We start from the raw sequence: 17,035 nt of genomic DNA on the forward strand, positions 1-17,035 counted from the left end.
TGGATATTTGCAAATGCTTAATGTGGAACAAGGTACACTATGGTATAATGCAAATCATGCTTACAAACGTTACCCATAAAATAACAACGAGGCCAAAAAATCAAGCAGAACACCCCCCAAAAAGTCGAAAATTAACAAACGATGTTCTGAAAAATAAAAAAAAACTCATTGGAACCAATCAGTGAACCATAACTCTCTTTGGTTACGCTAAAATTTCTGGAAGTACAGGCAGATAAAATTAGACAAAAAATATGAAGCTCGGTCCACATGCAGCAAAGACAAAAGTATGTGTTTTGGATCAAAATGTGTTTTCTTATGCGTATGAAGCCTTTCTCCTTTCTCCTTCCACCAGTGTTGCTTTTTTTCACTTAAGAGCAAGTTTTTCAAAGAAATTGAACAAGATCTCTTGAAAAAATTTAACTTAATTTCGGAAAAGCGATCATTTACATTTGAGGAGTTACAATAAAATCATATCAACGAAAAATTTATGTTCGAAACGTAAATAAGCAAAACACTTCACTTCAAAATTTTAGAAAAAATGAAGTTTTTCAATTTTCTTATCAGTGATCCTGTACATAAATCGTCAGCAATATTTCCATAAATCGTCAGCCATAAATCGCCCGCATATAATTCGTATTTACGTTAAATTTTAAAAAAGTTGTGGGCAATTTTTAGCATCGGTTACGAAACAACCACTTGTTTGAGAAAAAAAATTGAAAAGGTTTTACAATTTAGAACGAAATTGACGAATTATATTGCTTCAGAAAAGGTCTCTTTATTTGTTTACAGTTGACATTTTTTTAAACATAGTTAAGTATACGTAGCATAGAGTATTTTAACTACAGTTTAAAACAAACCGGCTAGCGTCGGATGAATTTCTCTCGAACGACACGCACGGCAATTTATTATAGAGGGTATAGCTTTGATGGGTGCAAACAACCCTACCCATCAAAAATTTGAACCCCCAATTTCCAGGATAAAAGTTTAAGATCTTAAAAGCTAAAGATCTTAAAGCTAAAACAGCTTTGATACTCACTCGCGCACACTCTTTTGTTTTAGCAGCAAACTTTATTTAGGAATTAGAGCAATTGAGACTACACAAAACATAAATCAAACGTGAAAAAGTCACTTTAAATCAAAGTATGTTCTAGAAGAAAAGTGCAAAAACGGTAGGCAAAAATGTTGAAAAAAAAGACCCACTTACAATAATTGCTTCAAACTTCGTTAGAGAGCAATTAAATCTAAGAAACCACTATATTTTTGCCACTATTTTTTGCTTCATCACACTCGTATACATTTCATTACTGAACAAGTTATTACGTTAGTTTCATGTGGTTTTAAAAAGACACGATATGTAAAATGTGACAACACCAAGACCACATACGGATAGAAATCCAAACCATTCAATACAAAAACTTGAATTTTGAGGTCATTCATTTCAAAAACCAAGGTCGGATTTAAAAAATTTTTCTTTTTAACTTGTATCATTCCAGCTTAGTAGCTGTCCTGACGGATTTCAATTAGTAGCAAAAATTCAGGTTTTGAACCGATTTCATTGTCGAATTTGAGTACTACAAACAGAAAGAAAATTAAAAAATTGAAACCAAATATCGAAATATAATTGTTAGATAGTTTAAAATAATGTTGTGCTGCGAAAATTCTACAGCATGCCCAGAATTGGACTAAAATGATTGAGAGAAACAAAATCAAAAAATGAATTATTAGGTCACTTTTAGTCCACAATAAGTAACCAATCAAATTCGTCTTTTATGTCCTATATTTATCAACTTACAGGATTTAGAAATTAAACTGTTCAAAAAATGTAACCAAAAATTTAGAGCAATTTTAACATAAAAACGGCTTTAATGAACATATATTTACTACATACCTATCTTCAAGGTCAGCACATGAAACAACTTAATTGTTCCAACCCCACTTGTGGGGGAGTAACTATATAATCAAATGAGTTTTTTTTGTTCAGACAATTTTGGCCGATCGATATATTCATCGTAGAGAAATGTGAGTGGTATCATTAAAAAGCTCGTCCAGCGTAGAATTCAAATTAAAACTTTTTTGAATTTCGTTTTTTTTTTTTGAGGAATTATCGAGTTTTAAAGTTTTGTGTGAACACAGGACATTTGGCATGATTTTGTTCACTTTTGGCATAATTTTCTTCAACTTAAGATTTTTTCTGTGAAACTACTAATTCAAGATTACATTTCATGCTACTAAATGAAACAATTTTGCATTCCTAAAAGACAAAAGGCGAAAAAAAGCTGGTTCTGGTCTCATGGGTAAGTTTACTATAGTAAAAAAAAACTCGAATTATATTTAGGAGCTGTTATTTAGAAAACTTTTCGCATTCTTTTGTTTTTTAAAGTCACTTATGGACTAGTCGATTTTCATATCGAGATCCCGTTAATGACGAACCTAACTAACAGTCAAATGAAGCCCAAAGAACAAAAAATCTGTTTTCTAGGAATCATTCTTGTTTTCTTTTGGCTTCTACTCTGAATTTTTGTAATTTTTAACGAAACTTTGATTTCCATTTTGAGGTTTTACTAAATTTTTGTAGTCCTATGGCTGAGACTTGATGACTGAAAGTGCAATAGGCTTGCTAATGAGCATTAAGTGTACCTATATAGTGATTTGAGTAGACAACTCATGGCTTTTAAGACATTAAAAGCAAATTTTCGATTTTTTTCTTGAAAATGAACCGATCTCAAACTTATTTTTCTTGGACTGTAATTCATTTTCAGTAATCACAGGATCTTACTCTTTTCTACTGCAACCAAATTTGTTAGAATAGCGACTTTGACTTCTAAATATTGGTTTTATGACTTTGATGCCACGAGTTTTCATCTTTTTTTCATTTTCTTTTTTGATATTTCTTCATTATTTTGGTTCCTTTTAAATAATTGAAACATTATCGTAATACTGATAGTTCCAGTTTGCTTAGCGAAATTGTTCAATGGATCGCAGAGAACATTTTCAGAGAAAAGCTTATGGTCTAAATGGATCCAAAACTATCTCGCACTTTTCTAATGAACTTTTGGTTTTTGCCTGTATTTGTTCTTGTTTTCGTTGTCAAAAGACTTATTCTGATGTCTTATTGATAACTTATGAATGACAAACAACATAGACTTCTCATCGAGGCATAGTTTAGCGTATTTACTGACTTCTGTTGAAAGCTATTGAAATTTATGGCGTTGATATTGTGTTTTTTTTCAAAATTTCGTGGTTTTGATATACGTGTTCATATTTGTTAAGTTTTTGAGGTTTAATTTTTAAAAAAACAAAAGAAGCATGACCTGGCTGTTAAAAAAAGAATCAAAATAGAAAATTTCTACTCGAAAAAATTCACTTTTTAGTGGCTCCGACACTTTTCTCTGAATTTTTTGTTAACATGCTGTTTTTGACTGATTTTTGAAGTTGCATCGAGTTGAGAATTAAATGAATGATGTTTTTTGATGTAGTCAGTATATAGCGAATCGTTTTAAAATTTTTTATATCATTCGTTTTCAAAAATTTTTCAAATTTTCTGGTTTTGTTGTTGTTTTTGTCTCAAATTGTAACGTATTCTCATCACTGAGGGGTCCCATTTAATTCCATATAATTTAAAAACTGCCGTGTCTATTGATTTTATACCGCAACTGGAGTTTTGTTTGGTGGACGATATCCGTTTTCATAAAAAGTACTGTGAGTGGTCAATATTTGTGTTTCTTTTTCTGTTCTTTTTTAGAATATTCGCGCATTAACAGATCCCAATGATTTTCAAATAATTACCGAGTAAAGTTATTTAATCGTTCAGTATAGCTTTAGCTGATTTAGTAAAAATAACAATTAAAGTAAGAAACAATTTTGAAATAAAAGGAAATGATTTTAACGGCTTCAATAACTTGTTTTTTTCGCAATTTGTTAGTGTTTTTTTTTCAGTTTTTCTACAACTTTAGTTCGATTCTATGAATTAGTCTGGGCAAATATAGGTTCTTGCGTAATGACTTCTTAGTTAATTCATCAAGAATTGTATCGCTGAAGGCTAAGGGTTTTTAAGACGTTTGAAGTTATGAAACGTTTTTAAAAAAACTTTGACTGATTTTTGCCTCATCTTTTCTTTTTGTCGACTTTTTACCTAGTCATATTAGGGAAAAGTCCCATCTGCCGCGTAGTTAAAAAGAAGTAAGTTTGTGTAGCTAATGTTTAAAGAAGTAGTTTGTGTAGCTCGACTCTTGTAAATTTAGATATTGAGTTTTTGCTGTGAAATTTTAGTTTTTGCTGATTTTGTTGTTTATTTTTCGCTCGCAGTCTTTTTAATGGCAGATCTCGTGAGCACTGTAAGGACGCATGGCAGTATGTAATTCAATTAATAGTTTGGGTATGTAAAGATTTTTCAATTCAAACTTCTATTTTTGATTATCTCTTCATTTGGTTGACAATTAAGTCAAAAATGTAGATGAGCTCGGGTCGGAACATCATGCGCGAACGCACATTAACGAGCCTCCTTGTTAAAATAAAACATAGCCAAAAAGCCTCTGGCATTTCTTTCGATTGAAAAAAAAATAAATTGCCTAATACGTATTTGAAAAACAATATTTCAAGCGTTTTGAAATTTGGAATACAATTAAGATCAAAGTCATTAGAAAACATAAACCACGTGGCCACTCAGACAATTGAACTCGCTTTAGAAAACAACGAAATTATAAATATCGCAATTCTTGAAGCAAATTAGCGAAAATTCCACCTTCCAAACCTCTCGCTTACTCCAAGTCCCGCTACAGCATGATAAAATCGACTCAAATTACTCCAAAAATTGAGAAATGAACAAACTATGGAAATTAAAAACAAAAAATATCGCAAAATCCGGGAAAAATTCGAAGAGTCATCTTTGCCTAATAATCTACCCTTTTGAATATTAATCTACCAAAACCATTCTCAAAGCAGGTAAATATAGATAAGCCAAAATTAATCAAACCAAATTGAGAAAATTTTATTTAGTTTTTCAGATAAAATACGTTTAAAAGCGAAGCTACTCTTTCATGAAATTAAACATTCAAAACATGCCATAAAAATAGGTTAGACATCACGAACTTACCTAATTGTAAAGATAAAACAATATTTTGAGCCAAACGAACTGCCCCATTTTGATTTTTGTCAATGGTCAACAGAAAGTGCCCACAAGCCATACGAGTGTCTTTGAAACAGTAAAACAAAAGAGTCTACCAACAACAAAGTAGTGCCCCATCAAAGCTTATTTACTTCAAAAACTGATAAGGAGCAAAATAATTCCATTTTGAAACCCAAACGCAAATTGATTGGCAATACTTCACCCTGAATTTTAGTCTCGAATCGCCAGTTAAATTTATCGGCATCTTTACGGCCGAAAATTTTAACATAAAAAGTCATCGTGTATGAACAAATCGAATTTATCGACTCAATTTAAGTCAAATTCGTTTTCGATAAACAGTCCACATTTTTGATACCGATTCAACCTTCTGTTCCTACAACCTTCTGTTCCGGCAACAATTATATGCATATGCCATATTGCAATGAACTTATTTGCCTAAAAAAATTTCTTGAATTAAAGTAATTGGTTACTTTCAAGTTCTATATACAATTACTTGTGGCAATAAAACAGAGGGAAAAGATAGAACACAAAATATTTACAAAAACAGGATCAAAATTCACTCAGAAGTCAATCCAAAATCATGTAAAATAGAAAGTGTCTCTTCAAATTGTTGACCTTTTCTGATGATTTTATACGTATTCTGAACAGTCAAATCAACAACCGTACTTCCATCGCGTGGGGTTTCTAAAAGCCCCCCATCAATAATGACGTCAATGTGAGAGTGAATTTCCTTGAAATCATCCAAACATAGGGAGCTTGTTTGGCCGCTTATGTTTGCACTTGTCAATGCTAAGGGCTCGCCTATTTCAGTCATCAAGCTGTTCAAAATTTCAGTATCAATCACCCGAATTCCAATTGATTCAATGTTAGGGTTCAAATCAGGGTTCAAAACAGGCTTCCGTTTTAAAACTGTCGTTACCGGTCCGGGTAATAACTTGGCAATAACTTTGGACGTTGTTTCGTCATTAAGCACAGCATACTTTTCAATTGTATCAACATCCGGAAGCAGAACAGCGAGAGGTTTCTGGTTATCTCTGGATTTTAAGTTGTAAATTTTTCGGATTCCATCAGATGATTGCGCAAGACATGCAACACCATATATTGTATCGGTAGGCACGGCTATCACTCCTCCGTTCCGCAAACACGATGCAATTTCACGTAACGCAGACTTTGTAAGCTGAGTTATTATCATTGCAAAATTTTACAAATCTCGGAGCATAAAATCTGGAAATAAAATGTATTAGTATATGGACAACGAAACCGAAAGGAACTTTAAAAACTAAAGCAACGTTCAATAAAATTGGAAACAAAAGAACAAAGTACAAAAAAATTGGGATTAATATAGTAACTACACGTTGGATTTGAACGGCAACTTCTAAGCTATTTTCTGATCGACTCAAGGAATTGCTTCCGGCCATCCGCCAAGTATCGCTGCATACTTTTAAAACACATAATTACGTTTACGTTATCACTAATAAACCAGTAAATTGTTAGACCAAAATGTCTAATAGCAAAATGTTGTAAAAAGCGTCCAATCAATTCCTGAAAACAACGCTAATAATCGTCCAAATATCAAATTAGCTTATAACAACTTCATTGATTGCCAACCTTGATGCAGCTTTTAGATTCAGCACTTCAGGGAGTCAAACCTCAAGATTACTCAAGAACAACTTCAGGATTGCTCAGACTTAGGGAAGGCAGTACACGAAAAGACAAGGAAGAATATTTGTCACGATCAACCAGAGAGAAGTTTGTGTTATACGACAAAAGGGCACAGGAATCTTGTTTAAGAAAAAAGTTCTTCCATATTAATAATTTGGGATGTATAATAATAAACATACCCGGTATATTGCCGGAGAATAGCCGCCGTTGATTCCCATAACTCTATTGGGATTGAAAGAAAAGAAAATTGAGTTTTGTATAAAAACATTTTCAAGTGCGATTTATTTTGATGTCATTTCGTAATTGAACATACTCCTGTCTCTCAGTGAGAGGCTACAGGGTCTAGCATCAATACCAATGAGCATTATAGATAGTAACTAAAACATATGAGCATAAAGTTCAAATACCGGGCATCTAAAAATGGGCTTAATGGGTTCATCCCAGTTCTATCTCTGACTTTGATTTTTTTATACTGACTCTCTTCATTTTTAATTGCTTTGCTGAGCAGCTGCTGTTTAAAAGGACTTTGAGCAGAATGACAGAAGTGTAAAACTAGCCTAGAGAAGTCAAAAAGATTTCACGCAAAATGTCGAAAAAGAGGGAGGCAATGGGTAAAGCGAAAAAAAATTTGGACGAAAAAAAAAACAGCAGGACAAGTCCTGACGTACAATTCAAAGAATTTTAATCGACTAAACAGAAAACTAAACAAAGAACGGACTATGAATGGATTGGGAAAACCATTTAGAAAAAAATCCGATCCAAAAAATCAAAATGAAATTGCCGCAAGTGAACAAAAAACCACTAGCGAGAACGCGAATTTTTGTTCAAACACCATTTTCTTATTCTAGTTTAAAATAAGAGCGAAAAACGCACGCCGCGAGAGCACCGCAATATAGCACCGTTCAGCTCACAGCTTCGCAGCTATAACAAAAGATTTGAAATGAGCATGACGTCATATGGTTGTACTAAAAAATCTTGACCGTGAAAAAACAAGAAAAGGACAATAAAAGCTCCGCTCAGCTATCGTAGCTAATAACCAGAAAACTATCTTTAAAGCCTCCTTGATTAGTGTTCGACTTCCGCTCACTTCGGTTTTGGCTCATCTCAGCTCTCACCGGTACACCAGTGAACTTTTACCAATAACAGATAAAATCTGACTGAGACCCGACACTACGATCACAAACGCTTAAAGGCTAAAAGACTAATGCATTTATATACTCGTTATCAAGGGTTTCGAGCAGCTTATTATCCTCATTTTAGTACATTAACTCAACTAGTCAAAAAGGAGTAACCTAATATACACTTAGAGCATGCAAAAAAGCAACTGCCCGCGGCAGAGCAGTATCGAATTTCTCTCTTAACGTATGTCTTAAAAATAGACAGCGCCCCAATACAATTCAAATTCTTTCAATTGTAAAAAAAATAGGAGCGCTATAATAGCCGGCCGAGAAGATGAGGGCGGCTATTAATAATATGATGTATAACTGGCATTAAAACTAAACACAAATTAGCACGCTTCTTGCACGACAGCCATTACTTTCTTGTAGGGAAATGGCCTGATGTTTCTATGCTATGCTGAATTTTAATTGTTCTATTTATATAGAAGACAATTGAACAGACACGCTCGTTGTACCTTTACGAATATCACAGTTTCCAACTCAATCAGAGTCACTGTATGAAACCGAAAATTAAATCGAGAAATCATTTTCCGAAAATTCAACTTTAAACGTTTTCTGCCTGTCCGATATCCAGTGCCGTCATTATCAATCACGTGGTCTACTTAATAATTTGTTTCCAGCAGTCATTCAGTATCTTCAAAATTACTTGTACAAATACACTCACATAATTGGACTGTGCGAGAGAACTATTGGGCCCATGGCCTCTCTCAAATGTCTCGTTCAATTTAGCTTGATGAAGAATCAAACTGAAAAAAGAAATCTCAAATAGTTTACCGAAGTCAATTTGGAAAAAAGAACATTACAAAAACCATTCAAAATGGAAAAGAACCCGAAGCAAGGGGATTTCAGACACTGCCAGGTTGCGTCTAAGAAGCTAAATAATTCAAGGTCTCTCATTGCACGGCGAGCGATTTGTGGTGTTAACAATTTCAGTCACTTTATATAAGCCCTTCTTCAATTTAAAAATCAAATCACTATCTTACAAGTCAAAAATTTTCACAGCTCCCATTTTCCAGCATATAAAATTGCAACAATCGGTCCATTCAGGTTTGTTATCTTGATGTAAGTCAGCTTAATAACATAATCAAAGTCAGCAGGCATCTTGATTTGCAAAAAAGTACAGTACTCAATCTGGTATTAGCTGAAAGCTTAACTTGCCGTCAAGATCTCCCTGCCAACTCTAACTCTTTGCTATAAAACGCAATTGTCTCATAAGAGTGCTTTCATTCAAACGCTTTATACATCTAGTTAGATTTCCAATTCTGGAGAGGAGGAACAAGATCTCATTTAAAAAAAAATTAATACCCCAAGATAGTTTTCATTTGCCATAGCTTTGCATGTATTTTTGAGATGCATCAGCGTAACATTTCAACTTATGCATAAAATAATTTGTTGGTTCATTCGCAATTTAATGGCTTCTAAATAAAACTCATCGCTTCTATTCCCTATTTCATTTTCATCGCAAAAACTGAAGTTTATGTCAGAAAATTCTTGAAAAGCAACTCACTACACTTTATCTCCTAGAAAATATCTGCATGAAACTTAACAATCCTACCTTAAAATGTTTCCTATTGTTCGAAAGAACTCCAAAACTTTCTTTCAAACGTGATCAAATTAGATGCACAGTTTATGCGAGAGAGCTGAAACGTTTACGGGAAGAAACTTCGACAAATAATAATTGAGATTGAGTCTACTCTTAAAATTGTTCTCAGAGCCTAAAGTTCCGGAGAAGGAAGCAACTCATGTTATACAGTTAATGTCAACGAAAAACTCTCAACCCTTTTAATTTGAGAAGCACATTGGAGTTTACATTTATATTGTTTAGATTAAGACATTCACTGCTAGTCTGGTGTTTTATCACGAAGCAACTTTCGTGATGCAACTTTTTTTGCTCTCCAAAAATTCGAGACAGTGACCTGAAATAGCATCATTGAGGCATCCCTAAAGAATTATTATTTTAAGCTGTCCCCAGGTTCCGTGAGGTGCCACTGGGCAGTTTAAAAAAATACCATGCCTCACAAAAAAGGCTCTAAAACAAAAGAAGCGTCTTGTGAAGATTTTCCATACAGTATTTGTAGAAACAATTGTACTGCACTTAGCATACAATGCTTCAAGTGTCTCATATGGTTCCATGTTAATTGCACAGACCTGTCAGAGGAAAATTTTAAAGCACTGGGAACATTAATGGATGTTTTTGGGCATGTTTACATTGTCGAAATCAAGTCGTGATTCCCCAAGATCAGTCAAACATTAAAGATGAATTATCTCAAAAAATTGAGGATATGAAAAGCAACTTGAAATCTGAAAAGGAATCATTCAAAACCGAAATTCGCAATTGCATAAAAAATGTTCACAGAAATAATATATATAGGTGCTTTCCTCTCCACTTGTGAGTTATTTTTGTGACTGGGTCGTCTTTACACTGTCTGGAGGGGAACAGCTTGGAGTGCAGCATCCGGCTAAGTGCTACTCATCATCCCTTATGTTCCGACTTACAATAGGGCCTTTCACAAAAAAAAGAACTAAAAAAACCACTGCTTTCAAAATAAATCGCTTACCGAAAACTTTTTCTCGCTCCATCTCAAAAACTCGTCATGAACAGGAAACCACTCTCTCTCTCTCTCTCTCTCTCTCTCTCTCTCTCTCTCTCTCTCTTCTCTCTCTCCTGTCTACTTTTTAGCAGTTTGACATAAACACTGTTTTCAGGTTATCGATAAAAAAAGCCACTAAACTAATACTCCTATTGAAGTTGTAAAAAGAACAGCGCCCCAATATATTTCAAATTTTTTGAACTGAGAAAAGAAAAAAAATACAAGGTCATTAATAGCCCCAGCTATCGCTTTCCGGTCATTAAAAACTTGATGTCAACATTAGGCGTCAAATTTTCGTATCCGCAAAAAACTTTCACTAACCGAAAATTTCTCGAAAATAGGTTATTTCATAGTATTTTAAATTTGGATCAGAAAACAATCACACCCGATAGCCATTCGCTTCGGGCTACATTTCCTGTTCCAAAAAAAAAAAAATTTGGTTCCATAGCTGTGCTGAGTCAGAACATTATTCAAAAGGGTATTCTAGAGTTTAAATTGTACTAAATTTATTAACAAATGAGCTCTCCAAGATCAAACTCATCAGCAATACTTTTCGCGCTGCGCCTTTCTTTCTTCTTTGGTTTTTTAGATTTCAATTCAACATCACAGTTTGGAACTATAACATCGCTACTTACGATGGGCTGGTTCTCAAAATCTAAATTAGTTTCAAGTACTTCATCTTCTACACTCTTCTGATCAGTGATGATGCTTTCGGGCAGGTCTTTTGAAGGCGCTACGTAATGACGTCCATGAAGGATCTTACCATCAACCAATAGACCTCTGTTAATATTTTGAGGCTTTGAGACGATGCTTTCTATTGTAGAAGTTGCTTGTAAGATGAGGTTGTACAAGGTCGAGATTGTGCAAATTAAGAAAGAACAATACTTGGCTAAATGACCCAAGTATACCCAGTGCTTCAGATGCTTCATTGCAGTTGCAGACATAATTCGCATTTTCGCAAGAATAACAAGGCAGCAGCGTAGCAGTCGTAAATTTTCCGGATCCAGTGACGCAGTATCAGCCTCTTTCTTTGGCACATTCATCTTGTCCGCTCGAATATGACCAAAGGCAGCAAAATATTTCTTCAAAAGACCAAAGCATTTATTTGAGCTCTTGAAGAAATCAAATTTATGCAATGAGTTGTGCTTTGCATTCAGAAATTTATGTAGATTCAAGGCTTCGCAATTTAAAATGCGGTTTATTTCACCGAAGTTTTTGAACGCCATTGCACTTCTTAAAACAAAAGTTGTCTTAGACATGCAGCTGGCTTTTTCGTCACCGGATATTAAGAAACTTCCTGATCTATTCTGTTTTGGCCCCAAGTGTTTTTTTTTCGCCCCCAGTTACAAATTATGTTATGGTTAAGTGACAATGCTTGAAGTCACTGAGAACTTCTGTCATTTATCGAGAACCGCGAAGCGGTTCGAGATATTAATTCAGAATTTCATAGTAACTTCTGCAGTGCAGAGTCACTTAAACATGCTTAAAACACGAAACGCGCACGTTTTAAAATGACGAAAGTCAACTTCTGGCTAAGTAGCAACTTGAGTGGCATTTTAACTTCTGGCACTGCAGACTTTCGGGATTTTAAAATGTGCACGTGTGTTTTAAATATTGTTAAATAGCACGTTATTATGTAGCGTGCAATAGGTGCACAGCAGCTGGTGCACAGCAGGGAGACCCCGATGGTCCTTTATTCTGCGACGGAATAAATCACATAGTCCAGAACATCAACTCTGAACTCAACATTTGGTATCTTGACGATGGCACCTTTGCAGCGGAGTATAATGTAGTATTTAAAGATTTAAGATTTTTGATTCAAGAAGCAGAGAAGGTTGGACTCAGTGTTAACCCCTCGAAATGCGAGATTGTCTTTCTCAATGACCAGTCTGTTACTACCCGCCAGCTTACCATGGACGAGTTGAACTTGGTTTGTTAGGGCTTTGGCGTTACCCCAATAGAGGACTTGGTTATTTTGGGCTCGCCAGTTGGGTACAACTCGAATATCATCGTCCTTCGAGAGAAGACAGAACAGCTTCAATTTCTCAGAAATTGAAAAATGATTAGCATTTTAGCTTCTTCTTGATCAAAAATATTTTTCATATGCCTAAGTTACTTTATTTTTAGTGCACTTCGTCATCTTTCAAGTTTTATGAACAGCTTCAATGTTTTGATTCCGCCTTTTTGAATGCCTTTGAAACAGTGTGTTACATAAGCCTAGGTGAAAGAAGCAATAAACAAGTAATTTTACCTGTTTCTTTAGGTTGACTCGGTTTTTCATTTTCTATCTATTTGGCCCCTTCAGCCTGTTTAGCATCCAGGAGTGAAACAGAGGATTTGTTACAGCTTATTTTGGGTAGTATTCCTTCGGATATTTGCTATTCCGAGGCGTTAACAGATTGGATGGGTTATTCTGGGCTTAATGAGTTCCAGTTGTTAATGATATTACAAAACAGAAAACGTGGTCCAAATGGGTATCCAAGTATCAGCGTGAATTGCTAGTCTCAGCTGCTGATAACCATAATAAAAAACGCTTACTGGCTTTTAACGGTAAAACTTCAGGTGCTTGGCTAAACGCAATCCCTATGTCTTCTATCGGCTGGAAGTTAACTAATACCCAAATTCGGACAGCAGTGGCCTCAAGATTAGGGTGTAAAATGTGTATTCAGCATTGGTGTATTTGCAGCGAAACAGTTGATCATTTTGGATTACATGGATTTTCTTCTGGAAAAAACGCATCTAGCTTCAATAGACATTCTAAGATTAAGTTGTTGCTAACATCATGTTTAGAGCCAAAAGGCCTCGTGAGAAGTGACGGGAAGAGACCGATGGAATGACCTTAGTGCCTTGGAATTGTGGAAAAGCTTTGATGTGGGACGTCACAGTTGTGGATTCGCTGTCACGTGGTCGCACTGGCACTCCGCACCTTGCAGTGGAGGAGGCAGAGAAGAAGAAGCTCGCAAAGTACAAAGATCTCCAACAGCGGCTTTATCTTCCAGCCTGTGGCGTTCGACACCCAGGGCAATTACGTGCCTGAGACGTCAACTTTCCTGGGCGAATTGCTGAAGCGGGCGATTTCCACAATTTACGAGACACGGGCACGATCATTTTTTGTTCAAAAACTCTCGATCCTCCTGCAACAACACAACTCTGCCTGCATCCTAGGAACTTTAAATGACGACTCCAATCTGAAAAAAATTTTTCTTAATTTAGCTGACTTAACACTGGCAAGCCTTTTTGGGTGCATTTTAAAACTTAACTGTTTCATTCACTCTTTTCTCTCTTTATAATTACAATTTACAGCATGTAATAATCATAGATATGAATTCAATCTTTTCCCAGTAAACAAAATGTTAGAAAATAGCACGTGCGCCCGGGGGGCGCAAAAGATATAAGCTCTTTAAGCTGAGGATGGTGGCAAAATAGAATAGATCCAAACTTCCATGCTCTGCTTTTCTAACGGATAGCAACTTCTAGAAATGTTTTTTTTCTGTGAAAACTGAGACAATGACTGATGTCAATGGCAGATTATTTGTCCTATAAAAAATTTCCAGGCATGACCAAAAGCAGGCCTGACCAACAAAACCCGTTAACAGCCGACCACTGCTCGTTTCGTTTCAGTTGGACTCCGATGTTGATGAGACGGTGTTTAAAAATTTGCAGCTGTCTCCAGACAAGCTCTAAAGATCGTGAAGTTATAAACGAATTGGTAACATTGTTAAGATGGTGAATTTATAAACGAACAGCGGACAAGAACGGAAACTACATGTACATAGTAAGAGATTTCAGATTTTGATCGGAACTCTACCTAAGCGAAGGCAAGCAAATTTTCATTTTCCTAGTCGTAAAAATAATTTTTAACCGAGACATTTTCTGCGGTTTATCTTCCAATCGCACGCTTAATTTGCCTCTGTATTGCATTAAAGATGTGGGGATTTCCTTTCGGCTATTTTTAGCCAATGTTATATCTTTAAATTTTAATAACGGATTCCCAGGTCTAGGCCTCGACTTATGAAAAGACAATGCTCGACCAAAATGTGCTATGAAATAACCAAAGACCATAGTCGACTCATTTGAGCTATGAAAAGACTTTAACTCGACTTTAAGACTTGCTGGACTTTAGCTTGACTCAAATTTTTCGTAAAAAAAAAAGACTTTTGCGGGAACCGAAATTTTCCCAAAAGGTTACCTCTATTATGCAAATTCTTTTTACAAGACCTTACAATTCACTCTTGAGACACCAAATGATAGTGGAGACCTGGCATTTCTAGATCTAAACATAAACGTATACGAAGATAGGAAAATTAGCTGTAATTGGTTTCAAAAATTCACCGATACCGGCATAAACCTAAATTCCGTAGCTGTGCACCGTTACAACATAAGAAAAATGTGATCCAAGGGATTGTGCATCGGATTTGAAATTCGACCAGTGACTGACAATCCTTTGATGTGGCTCTCAAGAAAAATGAAAACATCTGGACTGAAAATCAATATCCAACTGAGTGGTCCTCCAGTATTGTTAACGAGACGTTGGATAGAATAGTCACGAGGGAATTGCTCACAACAAAATGAACAACATCTCAAAAAAACTAAAATTCTTAGCAATAAGGAGCCTAAACCGAGGTTTTTTGTACAATACAGAGGAAATATTACCAAAATTTTTGCAAGTAGATTGAAAAAAAATTGTGTGATATTCAAAAACATTTTCACAACAAGAAAGCTAAGACTTGCTTGCCCACCCTGAAATCATCTTTTGATAAGTAGATCCTTATATGATCCTTATATGATCTAGATATGAACCCAAAGGAAAATGGACCAGGACTTCTGACCTACATCCGAGACGACCTAAAATATAACTTGATAAGTGAGGAATCCATTACCGAGATCCAACAACTTGAGATCAAATTAGCCGGCAGCACTTTAACAGTGGTAAACATGTATCGTAGCCCGAGATCCTGCGACGAAAACAACGCGAAAATCAACGAGTATCTGAAAAATATCGGAAGATCAAGGAAAAAATTCATAGTGGTAGGCGATTTCAATTATCCAGATATTGATTGGGAAGTGGTACGTGCAACTGGTGAAGCAGAGAGCAACGAATGGAGATTCCTGGAAGCCGTGAAGGACTCTTTCATGGAACAACATGTGAAGACGCCAACTCGAAGTGCCAGAAACAACCGACCATCTTTGCTAGATCTAATGCTGACGCATAGTTCCCTGGAACCAAAGAGAATAGACCATTGTGCACCCTTAGGAAAAGGCGATCATGTAATGACCAAAACATCGTTTGCTCTAACTGTAGGAACTGACATCAAGTATCGCCGAAACTACAGGAAATCCAACTTCAAAGCCATCAGAAAGTACCTGAAATCTAAATTAGACACCAACTCCACAGTCACCCAAAATGTAAACGAGAAATGGGAGCTCCTCCGGGACACGATCCAGACCGCAGTGGAGAACCACGTTCCATTGACAAAAATAACAAGAGGAGAAAAAAGTAGATTACCACTTGACTCCGCAACTAGAGAAGCCATCAAACAAAAGAAGAAGACATGGAAGCATTTCATCAAGGAGAACTCGGACTGGTCATATCGAGAGTACGCAGGAAGACGGAACATGGTCAGGAAGCTAACTAGAAAACGCCAACATGAAAAAGAACAAACTGTGGCAGCGGTGTGCAAGAGCAACCCGAAAGCGTTTTGGTCTTTCGTCAACCAGAAAACGAAAACAAGGGAAACCATCGCCGACCTTGAGAGGGAGGATGGAAACACGACAAGCTGTGACTATGAGAACGCAGAAACGTTATCCAAGTTCTTCGCATCTGTGTTTGTCCACGAAGAAGAACCAGACTGGGATATTGCAGTCACAAACCGACACCAAATCGACGACAACATCAATATATCAACAAGTGAAGTCTTAGAGCAACTAAAAAAATTAGACGACACGAAATCACCAGGATATGACGGAATCCACGCTAGAGTTCTGCTGGAAGCAAGAGAAAAAATAGTTGAATATCTCACAGAAATTTTCAACGAATCTTGGAGAACAGGTACAGTTCCGGACGACTGGAGAAGGGCCAACATCTCAGCGATCTACAAAAAGGACCAAAGAAAGACGCAGCTAACTACAGACCGGTTAGCCTGACATCCGTATGCTGCAAAGTTATGGAGCCGTTTGTAAAAAAACACCTCATGAACCATATTCTGACAAACGACCTGATTAGTCAGAAACAGTATGGGTTCATGACTGGAAGGTCGACAACACTGCAGCTCTTAAGAGCAATGGACGATTGGACAGAAGCGCTAGATAAGAATAACGAAGTGGATATTATCTACCTTGACTTCAAAAAAGCCTTCGACACAGTCCCTCACCAGAGGCTCTTCAAAGTACTACATCAACTTGGAATTGGAGGTAAAACCCACGACTGGATCCGAAGCTTCCTCAATGGAAGAGAGCAAAGAGTGATGGTAAACGAAATT

General features: G+C 36.0%; 3 protein-coding genes across 3 annotated transcripts in view; 2 read left to right on the plus strand and 1 right to left on the minus strand.

Moving 5' to 3' along the window:
* LOC142351759 (serine/threonine-protein kinase 16-like) overlaps nt 1-17,035 on the plus strand; it is a 160,952-nt gene that overhangs the window by 49,780 nt on the left and 94,137 nt on the right. The window lies entirely within an intron of this gene.
* Nucleotides 5,585-6,345, minus strand: LOC142351553 (threonylcarbamoyl-AMP synthase-like). The gene has a single exon (XM_075403640.1). It carries the CDS (start codon nt 6,315-6,317, stop codon nt 5,682-5,684), a length of 636 nt encoding a protein of 211 aa, XP_075259755.1. The 5' UTR covers nt 6,318-6,345; the 3' UTR covers nt 5,585-5,681.
* LOC142351640 (uncharacterized) lies at nt 15,351-16,700 on the plus strand. Its single transcript, XM_075403779.1, has one exon. It carries the CDS (start codon nt 15,351-15,353, stop codon nt 16,698-16,700), a length of 1,350 nt encoding a protein of 449 aa, XP_075259894.1.

The sequence above is a fragment of the Convolutriloba macropyga genome, chromosome 13 (genome assembly GCF_964194025.1).
Source record: "Convolutriloba macropyga chromosome 13, txConMacr16.3, whole genome shotgun sequence".
In the NCBI taxonomy this organism is placed as follows: Eukaryota; Metazoa; Xenacoelomorpha; order Acoela; family Convolutidae; genus Convolutriloba; species Convolutriloba macropyga.